The sequence below is a fragment of the Cebus imitator genome, unplaced genomic scaffold (assembly GCF_001604975.1).
Source record: "Cebus imitator isolate Cc_AM_T3 unplaced genomic scaffold, Cebus_imitator-1.0 Scaffold28, whole genome shotgun sequence".
Classification (NCBI taxonomy): Eukaryota; Metazoa; Chordata; class Mammalia; order Primates; family Cebidae; genus Cebus; species Cebus imitator.
This window is the reverse complement of record NW_016107343.1, coordinates 5848213-5861781: the sequence shown is the minus strand read 5'-3', so window position 1 is coordinate 5861781 and position 13569 is coordinate 5848213. Positions and strand designations below refer to the sequence as shown.

Genomic DNA, 13569 nt, shown 5'->3' with positions numbered 1-13569 from the left:
GGGAGTTTGGAGGCCTCGTCCCAGCCGAGGGGGCCGCGTTGGAGTGCTGGGGAGGAGGTTCGAAGCGTGGGAAAGAAGCCCAGGGGCGCTCTGGGGACGCGCCGGGACGAGGGGGCGGAGTGTGGGGGGGAGGCCTGGCTGCAGGGCTCAGGAGGGGGCCGCGGGTCCAGCGCACTTCCCGTCCCGCCCCCGCGCTCGTGCACTCGGGCTGGCCGGGAATCCCTCCCCAGGGTATCTTCTGCCTCTGACTTTCCCATCCTGGCGGCCCCCGCGCGCCCCCGCGGCCGTCCAGCTCCAAGCCCTGCGCAGTGCTCCCCCGCGCCCGGCCGTCTTCCTGCGGTTCCCAGAGTCCCGTTTGGTGGCCAGAGGGCGTCGGACTCGTCTGGCCCAGCGAGGTTCAGACTGAACCAGTCCTTCTGCCTCTCTGCCCCAGGGGGTGGAGGAGAAGCCTCCAGGGCCCGAGGACAAGAGGCTGCTGGACTGCGGCCCGGGACTGCGGCGGCCGTTTCTCTTCTTAACCTTACGGCACCCGGCTCTTCCCCGGCCCCGACCACCCCGCCTTCCAGTTCCGAAAACCTGGTGAGAGGCGCGCACTGTCCTGGGGGAATTCCCCTGCAAACAGAAGGGAGCCCGCCCCGCGCGTGCCGGGGTGCGTGCGGCGGGAGCGCCTCCAGGCAAGGCGCCGAGTCCCCAGGTGACTGGCAGAGGTTCGCGGGAGTGGCCAGGCCTTCGTTTCCTTGGGTTGGGGTGACCCCTGGTGGTCATTCAGAGCGCCACAAGGGCTATTACCTGGTCCAGAATTCAGTCCTGTCCAGGGGAGAAATGGAGAATGATGGAGGGTGGCCCAGGCGTTGTTGACTGGAGTAGAGAGTCATCCTCCCGAAGCTGGCACTGAGGGTGATAGAGACCTCCCTGACTGGCCAAGCCACTCCGCCCTGCCCGAGCATCCCCTTCCAGAGCTGCAGCCAGAGGTTTTGGTGGGGTTTTATTAAGCGAGGTGCTCCTTACACAGGTCTCTTCCTGCTCCCCGTAACCCTGTCGCTGGAAGTGTCTGTGGGAAAGGCCACCGACATCTACGCTGTCAACGGCACGGAGATCCTGCTGCCCTGCACCTTCTCCAGCTGCTTTGGCTTTGAGGACCTCCACTTCCGGTGGACCTACAACAGCAGTGATGCGTTCAGGGTTGTAAGTATTTGGGGGAAGGACAGGACTGCCCAGCCTCCCTCACCCATACCTCCCCTCCCAGGCTCTGGTCCCTTCTGGACTGAGACCCACTGCGATGGTCCCCAGAACCCACCTTTTGCCACCCTTTCTCCCAGTATTCTTTACAGAGCCTGCCGGGAAGGATGTCATTGGGAGAGATGCTTAGATCGTGTTGCCAGAATTTGGGGATTGCTGGAATTCTTGGCTAGAGTCTTCTGTCTGGTTTTAAGAAACACCTAGAACTCGGATTGCTTAGAAAACAATAGTTTAACAGACAGGAGAGAGAAAGGCCTTTGGAAAGCTTGGAGAGAAGGGCTGAGAAACAGGACTGGCAGGGAAAGGAGAGAGCTAAGAGAGGAAGAGCTTCGGGAGCATTGGCGGGCTGTGGTGGGGGTGGGAGTGAACCAATCAACAAGTATTTATTGAGTACTCACTCTGCAATCTAGTGGGGGATCCAACCTGAGACTGTCACAGGGAAGCCACAAGAGACCAACTCTGGTTATAATTAAATGCTGACCTCAGAGGATGCTGATGGGCAGAGTTGTGGGATTGATCCAGGTCTTGATAGAAGGCCAGAATTCAGATGGGCAGGGGACATAGTGTCAGCAAAGGCTGGGTGGGAGGTGACAGAGGGAAATGAGTGTGGTGCTTGCAGGAGTCATTACATAAAAGGCTTTTATGAAGAGAGTGGTAAGAGCTGTGCTGCATTCCAGGGAGACCTTAATAAAAGGAAATGGATTTAGACTGAAACAAACAAAATTCAGGTTAGACAGGCAGCGCTATTGACGTTGGAAGAGGAAGCCACGGGGGAAGGAGCAGGCTGTGACTGCAGGCTCTTCCTGGTCCTGGACAGGGGAGGCACCCAAGGAGTGGGCTGGTGTGATGTCATGACCCTTGAGGACCCTGATTCTTTCTTGGCTACCTTCTCTCCCCAATCCCCTTTCTCCACCAGCTTATAGAGGGAACTGTGAAGAATGAGAAATCTGACCCCAAGGTGACGTTGAAAGACGATGACCGCATCACTCTGGTGGGCTCTACTAAGGAGAAGATGAACAACATTTCTATTGTGCTGAGGGACCTGGAGTTCAGCGACACGGGCAAATACACCTGCCATGTGAAGAACCCCAAGGAGAATAATCTCCAGCACCACGCCACCATCTTTCTCCAAGTCGTTGATAGACGTATGCAGTAGGGGCTGGCCCAGGGCAGTGGAGTGGGAAGGACTTGAGGGGCACCCAACTCAGCATTACAGCGAAATGGCAAAATAGACCGTGTTGGTGTTTTCTTTTGCTTTACCCTTTCCAGAGTTGCTGGAGTTACATCTAAAAGCTAGAATAACTCAGCTTGAACACTTACTCTGCTACCAAATAGCCTATGAAATACGTTTAGCCTCTCTAAGCCTCGTTTTCCTCATCTATAAAATGGGAATATGGCTGCGTTTTCCTAGGGTTGTGTTGAGGGTTAGAGAAGCTACCTGGGAGTGATTTGTGGCTAGTAGGGTTTTCTCCACATATGCTGATTGTTAATACCATTGGGTATTCCATTAGCAAAAACTGAATGTCAGGTATTGGCCTAAGAAGTGCTATGAGTGATACATTCCATTCTGCCTTGAGGAGTTCACAGTACAAGGTGGGACAGAAGATAAATAAATAACTGGAATGAGCAGAGCGTGAGGGATACATGATACACACAGTAGAGGTGAAAACAACAGAGATGGAGTAAGACATGGCCCTTGTCCTCTGTGGGCTTACATCCTACTTGGGATTCCTGTCTGACACAGGAGGACCAATCATACAAGGAAGGGACATAAGACAAGGAGCCAGGTGATCCCTGAGCAGACCTGGTGTGGTTAGAGAAGGAGGACGTGTTAACCAGGTCTGGAGAATGAGGCGTGGTCCCACGGAGGGGGGGGCCTGGAAAACTAGAGAAGTGAAGCAGAGAGAAAAAGGGAAGGGGGCTTGCTCAAGAATCCTGACTCTGATGTGTTTCGTGTGTACCAGGGATTTGCTGCTCTCCTGGATGACACTGAGTCCCTGGAGAGGGAGACACCCGTGAGTTCAGTCTTGAGTGTGCAAGGGCAGAGCCAGAGGCCGTCCAATCCGCTTTTCTGAGCCTGCCTATGGTGTCACCTCTTCCTTTCCGTTTGGGCTCCCATCACCCCACTTGTGCTCAGCCTTTTCAGAGGGAAGAGAACCGACATTTATGGAGGGTTTCTGGGTGCCAGGTCCCGAGTTAGGTGCTCTTACTGACCTTAGTTCCTTTGCTCCTCACCAACTCCCCTCAAGGTGGATCGTCTCTCCATCTTTACAGATTCATTCATCCATCTGTTCAACAAATATTTACGGAGCACCTTGTATGGGACGGACGTTCGAGGTCCGGAGGGTGCGATATGACCAAGATAGACAAATCCCTGCCTTTGTGGAGATTACCTTCCTCCCCTTCTGTGTGTGGAGATACGCAATAGAAAATAAAGAAGAAAATGATATTGTAAAAGAGAACATAGCCAGTGTTAAGAAGAACACATTAAGCAGGGAAGGAAGATGGGGTGCCAGCAAGGCGAATAGGGAAGGGCTCTCTGGAAAAGGCGATAGAGTGGAGATACTTAAAGGAGGTGAAAGAGAAGCTCTGAGGGTGTCTTTGGGAAGATAGGGAGGGAATGGCGAGTGCAAAGGCCCTGAGGCAGATGCATGAAGAATCACAGGAGTGATAGATGAGTCAGGTCAAGCCAGATTGTGTAACCACCCTGCTGGAAGGATGAGTGAGGTGGGAGCCACTGGGAACAGAGGAGTTAAGGCCTGAACAGGCTCGCTTAGGCCCCTATGCCAAGAATAGATGATAGAGGGAGGAGATCAGTTAGGAAGCTATTGAGACATCCACGCAAGAGGCAGCTTGGGGCCAGGGCCCAGGGTGGTTGTGAGCGGTCGGGTTCTGGAAATTTTTAAAGTTACAGCCATCAGGATTCTCAGGTAGGCCGGATAAAGGATTTGAGTAAAAGGCATCAAAGAAGACTCCAAGGATTGTGGTTGGAGCGATTGGGAGGATGAAGTTGGTGGTGGTGGAGAGGAGGAAGACTGTGGGAGGAGCAGGGTCGGGAAGGAGTCAGGAGTTGAATTTTCGGATGAAGAAACCGAGGCTAGAAGGGTTCAATGGACTGCCCGATATCACCTGCTAGTTAGCGATAGTTAAATCCTGTACTTAAAATCTAGACTGTCTGACTCCACAGTCTTCTCATCATCTAAGATGTATCATAGGGAGATTCTTAATTTTTTTCTGTATGAGCAAAGGAGGCCTAGAAAGAGGCGATGACATTTTTGCATGGCAATCTGGGGATCGAATCATGACTCAAACTTGAGTGTTATGGGCTTCAATTCTGATTTGTTCCAGAACTCGTGTGAGCGCATCTGTGGGAGGACATGTGCGCGGTGGGGGAGAGGGAGAGGCACCCCTTGTGTGTGCCCTAGCCTGATGGATGCCATGTTCTGCCTCTCCAGCTTCCTGCTGCAGGCCTGGGGAGGGCTGGGGGTCTGGGAGTGGATGCACCCAGCTGCCAGGGGGTGGGGTGGAGGCTACACAGCCCTTGCATTGCCACGGTGCTCGGCTCCAGGTGACTCCAGCTCCCTTTGTTCCTTCCCTTTCTTCCCTGCTCGGGCCACACAGTGGAAGAAGTGGACAACACAGTGACACTCATCATCCTGGCTGTCGTGGGCGGGGTCATCGGGCTCCTCATCCTCATCCTGCTGATCAAGAAACTCATCATCTTTATCCTGAAGAAGACTCGAGAGAAGAAGTGAGTTGACCTGGAGCATTCTCCTGTCCTCCCACGAGCCCAACACCCTCTCATCGACCCCCACCAGCTTTCGGCCTTCCACCTGCCTCCTCATTCCCCCCTCCTATTCCCACCGCTCTCTGTTCTATCCTTGCAGCCTCCTCCCCTTCTCTCAGCCCCTTCTTCATCGCTTTTCCACTTTTATCCTTCCTATATATATTTGTTGAATATGTTCAATTCATTGAGTACACAAACACCAGCCACTTGCTCTTCCTCATCCCACCGCCTTCCTTCCCATTCCATTAGCCTCTCTTTCCGTTTATAGCACCCAACCTAGTGCTTTACCAAAGGACTTAGGGAGCCTTTAAAAATTAGAGAAAATGTAAGATTCCATGCACAGAGATTCTAAAATGGGAAGACCCTTCTAGGGAGATGGGAGTGAGATTCTTCTGTTAGGAAATGCTGAAAATTCAGATGACGGTGATTTTTAAAAAGTTTGAAAAGGCAGATATGGCCTCCCAGGAAGCCCTGGGCTAAGTTCGGGTATAAAAATTGACATCTATAAGGGGAAGGGGAGGGAAGATGGGGGAGGCATGGAGGGTGCAGCCCTTAGGTCCAGAGTTTTTGGAGTGGTATCAGACAGGCTCCAGAGCAGCATGTGGTGAACCTTGCAAAACTAGAGCAGGGAAAGGCATTTGAAAGCTGTGTTCTGAGCAAGTCAGATGTGATGAGATGGCTTTCCACTGGAACAGAGAGGGTGAAGGCAGTCACGAGAAGCAAAAAGGTGCTGAAACATTCTGCTCCGCTGAGAAGAGGGAATTCTGCCAGTAAGGGCACAACTTACTCTGGAAAGAGGGGATGGACGTTAGAGGTAGGGCGGGGACGTACAGGGAGCAGTGTTGGGGCTGGGGACAGGGGAGGACCCCGAACTCGGTTGTCAATGAAGAGCTCAAGAGTTGTCTGCCTGCCTTGTGGCCAGAGGCAGTGAGGGCTTTGGTGATTTTGAGAGACTAGAAGTGTGGAGCTTAACTAGGTTCTGTTTTAACAACCAGTCTTACCATCGATGGATGGAGAACAAATTTGTCAATATATGGTTTAAAAACACTTGGAAAAGATAGCGGTCCTTCAGAGCCATAGTGGGTTCATCAAAAACAAGACACACCAAGCTGCATATGCGTGCCTGAAGTCCCAGCTACCTGGGGGGCTGAGGCAGGAGGATGCCCTGAGCTCAGGAGTCTGAGTCCAGCCTGGGCAACTTAGCAAGACCTCATCTCCTAAAAAAAAAAAAGAGGAATGCTAACTGTTTTCTTGATAGGACACTGGCAGAACAGGAGATGCTCTGGAAAATAATACTCCCTGTCATTCATCACATGCCTGCCGTATGTTAGGAATCCCACCAGACAATTTTATACACTATTCATAATTATTATATTACAAAGTGAGGCTCAGAGGAGTGAAGTGACTTGCCCAAGGCCACACAGCTAGCAAGGGATAGAGCTGGGATTTGAACTCTATTAGGCTTCAAAGCTTACACCATTGCCAGGATGTTCTGCTGACTCACTGGGCATATCTAGAGTTTCTTCATTTATCTGTTCATTTCATGGCTATTTTTGAGACACTGTATGCAAGGCACTGTGCTAGGTGCTGTAGGAAATTCTGGAAAGAATGAGATTCTGCCCTTAACTAAAGAAGATCAGATACAAATCAATGTGTATATAAATAAATGTAATATAAGGTAGAGGGGGATTGGTGCCAGTTAAGAGGTTTGATAAAATGCTGCTGGACAGGGTGAAATTCTGGGGAAGGACTTCTGGCTGAATGGGTGTTTGTGGCAGGCCTTGCAAGATGAATATAACTTAAGCCCTGGGGAGAGTGAAGGGAAGTTTCTTCCAGATGGAGGCACCACCAAGGCAAAAAGTCTGGGAAGTGGGATTGTGTCTGGAGGACAAGCCTTTTGTTTGTTGAGAGAGCTGGGTATGGTGGGGTGGGGGGAGGAGAAAAAAAGCCTGAAGAGGGGGATGGGGACAGACGCTTGGGGACCTGGGAGTCCTGGCTGTGATTGACTTCTGACTGCAGGGCCCTGGCATGGTCAGAGAGCCTCAGAAGAAAGGTTCTGGCTATGGTGGGCAGAGGGATGGGGTGGGAGAGCCTGGGGGCAGGGGACAGGCCATAGGGAAGCTTGAGGGGGTCCTTGGAGTGGCAGGGAAAAGCAGAGACAGGGGTTTCTCAAGAACAGGGAGGTACTGGACAGCCTCTCACCATCCATTCTGGGCTTCTCTTTTGCATCGACTCTGAAACGTAGGTGTGGTTTCCTCTGCCTGGAATTTGCCCTCTCTCTTTTCCTGCTCATCATTTTGGTTTCAGCTTAAAGTATGCTTCCAGAAAGCCTTCCCAGACTCCTAGGAGGAGGCTTCCTAGGTTGGCTCCCTACTGCCTGCATCCCCCATCCTGTTATTTGCCACAGTGACACAATCACTTGTTTAATGTCACATCCCCTACGAGAGTGCACGTTTCCTGACACAGTGCCTGGTACCCAGTAGTTTCTCAGTAGAGAATTATGGACTGCATGGAATACAGTTAGGTGGCTATCAATTGGCTTGGTGAACTATACCTTAGGTATAGAGATAGATAGCGACATAGATAGCAATATAGATAGATAGATAGATAGACGGATCCATCTGAGTAGAAGTCTTTAGTGTATTCCACAGGGCTCCACCTGTTTGTTGTTATTATTAACATTTGAACTACAATAGTGTTGTCGTATTTATCAAACTTCCAGAAGCCTAGTGACTGTGCTGGAAAAAAATGGGATCTAGGAAGATGTTGGTTGGCCGGACCTGGGAACTAAATGTGGCAAGATGAAATTAATGAGAACAAAATACTCAGTCCTTCCCAAAGGCCTCCAACTCAGCTGCCCAAGCCCAGGGTGAGGGTAGGACGTAGTTTAGCCGTAGCAGCTGTGAAACACGTGGCCGTTTTCATGAGCACAAAGCTCAGAGGGGTGCAGGTGCCCCCTGGGGAGCTCTGTGTGCTCAGCTTGGACATTACTGCGGAGGAGGGGCAAACTGAAGTCAGAGCATGTCCAGCTCAGGGCAGTCAGGGTGGAGTGGCTCCCGGAGGTGTCTTCCCATCGGACGGTCTCTCCTTCCTGCTGCCTTCTGCTCCATCCCACCAAACTCTGCTCAGATCTGTCACCCTTGAGGACAAACCACTGCCTGCTCTGCCCCTTCCATAGACTCTGTTCTATTAATACCTCTGGTCACAGAGAGCTCAGGGAGGAAGGTCTGGGGGGCCCTGGGGAAAGGGACTCTGTGTCCTCTGCACACTCCTTGCTGGCCTGGACACCCCCCCTGGCGTAGCACAGAACCTGGTGAGGGCAGAACTGGTGAGACCAGGGACAACAGGGAAAAGTGACCCCTGGAACAGCACCTGGTACCCTTTGCTTTCTGCCAGGTTGAGACAACTAGGTGACAGCTAAGCTTTATTGAGAACTTTCTTTTCTTTTTATTTTTTCATATTCTCACTCTGTTGCCCAGGCTGGAGTGCAGTGGTATGACCTCGGCTCACTGCAATCTCCACCTTCCAGGTTCAAGTGATTCCTCTGCCTCAGCCTTCCTAGTAGCTGAGACTACAGGCATGTGCTACCATACCCAGCTAATTTTTGTATTTTTAGTAGAGATAGGGTTTTGCCATGTTGGCCAGGCTGGTCTCAAACTCCTGACCTCAAGTGATCCGCCTGCCTTGGCCTCCTAAAGTGCTGTGATTACAGGCAAGAGCCACTGCGCCTGGCCAATTGAGAGCTTTCTACATGCCAGGCATGGTTCTAAGTGCTTATTTCTCCTTCCAGCAACCCCACGCAGAAGGTGTCATCCCTTAATGTATTTCACAAATGAGGGAACTGAGGTGTGGAGAGGTTAGGTGACAGAGCCTGTGGCTGCCTTAGCTGTGTAGAAGGCCAGGGAGAGGCACAGGGCTGGGTGCAGGGCCCGTAGCTCCCACTGCCATCCACCCCTGCTCTTACTCCTCCTCGCCATTGTCCCCTCTCTTCCTCTCCAGGAAGGAGTGTCTCGTGAGCTCCTCGGGGAATGACAACACGGAGAACGGCTTGCCTGGCTCCAAGGCAGAGGAGAAACCACCCTCAAAAGTGTGAGCCCTGCTTTCGGCTGGGCAGCTGCAGGGAGCCCCCTTTCTGATGATGAAACTGATGCTTGAGCCCCGTCCGTAGAACCCACGTGCCTGAGACATCTGCTGCTTGGCTCAAACTGTAGTCTTTCCGGGCACAAGAAACCGGAGTCCTGCCCAGCCTGCCCATCCCCTTCCCAGTCAGGGCTCCCCAGGGACAAGGGATGGCCAGTGGAGGGGGTCTGTGGAAGATTCAAGAGCAAGAAAGGAGAGGCTAGGGTGGTGTGGAGGGGCTGGTCCCCTGACACCTGGGCAGATGGGATCTCCTTCGGTCTCCCCACCCTGCACAAGCGGGGCCTTGGTTTTCCTCCAGACTCCTCTTCACAGGGGACTGGGGGGATCCGTGAAGGCTGTCCTAAGAGCTGGGCCCTGGAGATGGGGTGTAGGAAGAGGTGGCTTCCTCTGGAGGTGGGAGGGGGCTCGAGGGTTCTGGAAAAGACCTGGGTGGGGGCTGCTGGGGGCGGGCCCACAGTGAGAGCTGCCTTGGCTTCACAGGATGCCAGACTCCCCCCAGACCCCCAAGTAGGGAACTTCCTTTCCCCTGCCCCAGGACCCTATGTGCCTATCCCCTCCCCTGTTCAGAGTTTTTCAGCCCTCCCAACCAGGGCTGGCTGCCTTGGTCTTGAGAGGTCCTGCCCACCTAGCCTGTTCCTCTGCTCTCTGGGTTACTGAGGGGCTGAGGAGGGGCCCCCATGAGCCTTCCTGCAGCACCTGAGTGCTCCCTATACCTTTCCTAGTATTCTACTTGGGGAATTGGGCCACAGGGGTAGCAAGCCAGTGTCCTGGGTCTCTGGGATGCCTGCCCCAGCCCTGTCAAAGCTGGCAACCCTTCCCCTGGCATGGCAGGACCATGGCCACTCCAGGCACCCCTGAGCCCAGCTCTGCCCTGCTCCTCCCCTTCCCACCTGAGAGGCTGCACCCTCCAACCTCCCATTGGCTCACTCCTCCCGAGCCGTCCACCACACCTCCGTCTTCCCTGTCCCCAGGGTTGTTCATTTCCCAGCCCTGGGTCAAGGCCTGCCTTCACCTCAGGAACTCTCTTCCTTTGGATGAGGGGGTCCTTGGGCTCCCAGCTGCTTCCTGCTCAGCTGGGCCACCCCCTCCCACCCTAGGGTTGGGGAGGAGCAGGGAGTGGGTGCCCACAGTTTTCCTTTGCTTCTCTCAGAGGTGGTTTGCACGCCCCTTGTGTGTGGGGCTAGACTGTGCCTTAGTCCTGAGTCTTATCCCTTACCCCCACCCCCCTACCCCCGCCCCGTCCCTCTCCAGCCGGTATGTTCTGACATAACAGCAGAGCCCGGTGTGGTGCTGGTGAGGGTTCGCCAGCCCTCCCCTCCCCAGGGTCATAGAGGGGGCCGTGAGGCTGGAACTGGTCAGTGATTGAATCTTGGAGACATTGGCCAGGTGCTCCCACTGGGGTTCCTAGCCTGCCCTAGGGGGAAGTGGTGATGTTGGAGTGGGATCTCCTGATGGAGCCCATTGTGTGAGTACCTGTGGGGCAGACCTGGTGAGGCCAGGGATGGCAGGGAAAAGTGACAACAGGCTTCTCTGCCTGTCTGCTTCCAATCCCTCTCTACTTTACTGATTTTCTGATGCCCCGTCCTCTGGGCCCCTAGGAGGGATGAGAGAGGAGTAGCCCTCTTTTGCAGAGAGTTTGGGGTCTGCCTTAGCTCTCCCTATCAAAAAGCAGCTGCAAGCCTCTTGAGGGTGGGGGTGGGGTAGTCTGAGGAGCAGTAGCACCTGCGGGGTGCCCGTGGCTGTGGCCAGTGTCCCTTAGCCAACCTGCTGGGCGCACCAGTTCCCCATCTGATCTGCCTGTGCTCCTCCCATTCTTCTCTACCTAGCACCTGTCATGGGCTGGGATTCAGATTTTCCTGGCTTTGGGAGCAGACAAACCAGAGCCACCAGCCATGCAGAAAACTTACAACTGCCTTCATGCAAAACTGCTTTCTTCTTCCTTCTCAATGGCAACATTTGAAGAGGCAGAGTACCTTGGGGCTCCTCTTTCTGTCTTAAGAGGATGCCAAGGCCCGTAGAGTGGGGAGAGGAAGGGTACCATTCTCTCTTTCCTCCCCTGGGTCTGCTGCTGACTTCTAGATGGGTCATGTAGATTTTCTGGGCTCAGCTCTTTCCATCCATCAAATGGGTGTAATAATACTTACCTACCTCACAGGACTGTTGTGAGGCTTGGTGAGTTTTGTCTAAAAACATCTTTTTGGCTTGGAAAGGGATCTGGGAAGCCAGGTATTAATTGGAGGGATAGCTCCAAGTCTGTCCTGTCTTCATCTCTGTGTTCCATCTCTACAACACACACACACACACACACACACACACACACACACACTCTCTCTCTCTCTCTCTCTCTCTCTCTCTCTCTCTCTCCATCCCACCTCCTTGGAATTATTTAGTCTTTGCAATATTAGAAACCTTGACTCTGATGCTTGAAGCGTCTTGTCCATGGTTCCTGTTTGATGGCTTTCAATAGAAGCGATCGAGATTGTAGAGGGGGCATTTTTGGATGCCCCAGAGCCTGGGGGCACTACTAAGAAGGCTAAACTTAGTCCCCACAACAAAGACTCATCCTGTCCAATGCCAACATTATTCCCATGGAGAAACACTGGCATGGATTTGCACTAGGTTGTATATGGGCAAAGCTGTCTTCCCCAAGTGGACCCTCAGTGCATGCAAGTCTGACGGTGGTTTCCAGGTCTTGTGGGCTAGAGAGAGCCATTTACAAAGTGGGTCTTGGGAGAGCTGGGCACATGCAGCTGCACTGAGAGTGATGTCAGTGAGACCTAAGACAAAGTGCCGAGCTCCCCATCAACTACAAAATACGACGTCAGCTTTCCAGATTCTGGGCTTCTCCCCATGTAGGAATCTAATAGAAAGCAGCCAGAATAAACCCCTGATGCTAGAGAGGCCTGGGGAGAGAGCCGATGGGGCTCAGACTACATATGGCAGGCTAATCGGAGCCCTTGTGGAGTGAGGGTGTGAGAGCGTGCTTGTGAGATGGCAGGAGGTGGGGTGTGCTCGTGTGGAGTGTGTGTGTGCAGACGCATGCGTGTGCAGGCAGTGGGGGTGCATGGCGGTGTGCCTGTGGAGTCGGTGGGCTCTGCATGGAAGGGGTGATGTGTGCTGGGGGAGACTCCAGACATCTCAGGAGCTGTCTTTCTTCATCTGAGCTGTGCCCGTTGAGGCATCTGGAGACTGAGAAAGAATCAAAGACAGAGAAGACCAGCCATGCTTCTGTGTTCTGTCACTCCATGACTTCATCTCACTGTTACAGACAGCTGCCATCAGAGGGCTGGGGGGAGGGAGTTCTTGGAGGGGGGACTTCTGGGGAAAATCCTATAGCTTGCTTGACTTTACTTTGTCCCAGGTTGGGGTCCCTACCCTTCCACCTCCCACCTGGTATGCAGTGCTTTTGACTATCTTATGCATGGTTTATTCCTCTGGCTTGGATGACAACAATACCCATAGTCAGTTTTCCTATGTAACTATAGATCAAATGATGCAGTAACGGGCCTTGGGAGGCCTCAGGTGTGCAAGTGCCTCTGGGAGGCGCAGATGTACACACCCAGCACTGACTTGTGTTCAAGCACGAGATGGATGTAATCAGATTGTCTGGCCTCTACAACAGGTTTTGCATTGTAGAATTGTATTTAGCTTTGCCTTGGATGAAATAAAAATTATGTTTAATAATTTGGGATTTCGGGGCCTCCATTTTTGACTAATTGGGATTTGGGTTCTAGTCTTATTTCTTACCAGCTGTGCTTAGGACACGTTTCTTTACCTTCTCTGAGCCTCAATCTGTTTGCGTCTCAAATGTTACCTGCCCAGGTGAAATGACGCATGCAAAATGCATAAGAACGTGTGTCACATTCACAGGCGTTTGGGTTGTTTTCATTCCCATACGTTCTCTGGGGAAGTTGACAAGGTGGCCCTTTAATACTGGAATCATGCCAGGGCCCTCTGGCATGGATGACCTTGGTCATGACCCTGGCACCACAAATGCCACAACAGCTCTTCCCCCGGGTTCTCTCTCCTTCCCTCCTCCTGGTTAGTATTTGGGTCCAGGTAAAATCTGCTTCACATGAACACCTACCTTCCAAAGAGAGTTTCCAGGTGCTAAGCATAAGGCCAGGGGCTGGGAAGGAACTGGGAATATGTACCAATGTATATGTGTTTGCTTATATTCTTGGACTTTCTCATACCACAATTTCTTACCAAACCATATTTCTCTATTCAATGGATTCGCCTCAGACTCCATTTCAAAAAGTTGTAGACACTAAGTACTCAGAAGAGCTTGTTGACAGACCTTTTCTTCTCCGTCAAGGACCCCAGTTTCGGTAGATGTCCCTGCCCAGCTCTGCTTCCTCCAGCCTCAGCTATAGAGACTATGGGCTGTGCCCCTGCCCTGA

At 52.6% G+C, this 13569-nt stretch overlaps 1 protein-coding gene across 4 annotated transcripts in view; it reads left to right on the top strand.

The window, feature by feature from the left end:
- SCN4B (sodium voltage-gated channel beta subunit 4) overlaps positions 1–12857 on the top strand; it is a 23822-nt gene extending 10965 nt beyond the window's left edge. For all 4 annotated transcript variants that reach the window (XM_037736690.1, XM_037736691.1, XM_017523407.1 and 1 more), the window contains exons 2-5: positions 1013–1185; positions 2156–2384; positions 4861–4990; positions 9026–12857. In XM_037736690.1, coding sequence (XP_037592618.1) covers positions 1013–1185; positions 2156–2384; positions 4861–4990; positions 9026–9119 — 626 coding nt within the window. In that variant the 3' untranslated portion in view covers positions 9120–12857. The remainder of the gene's footprint in view (positions 1–1012; positions 1186–2155; positions 2385–4860; positions 4991–9025) is intronic.
- The last annotated feature ends 712 nt before the right edge of the window (positions 12858–13569 follow it).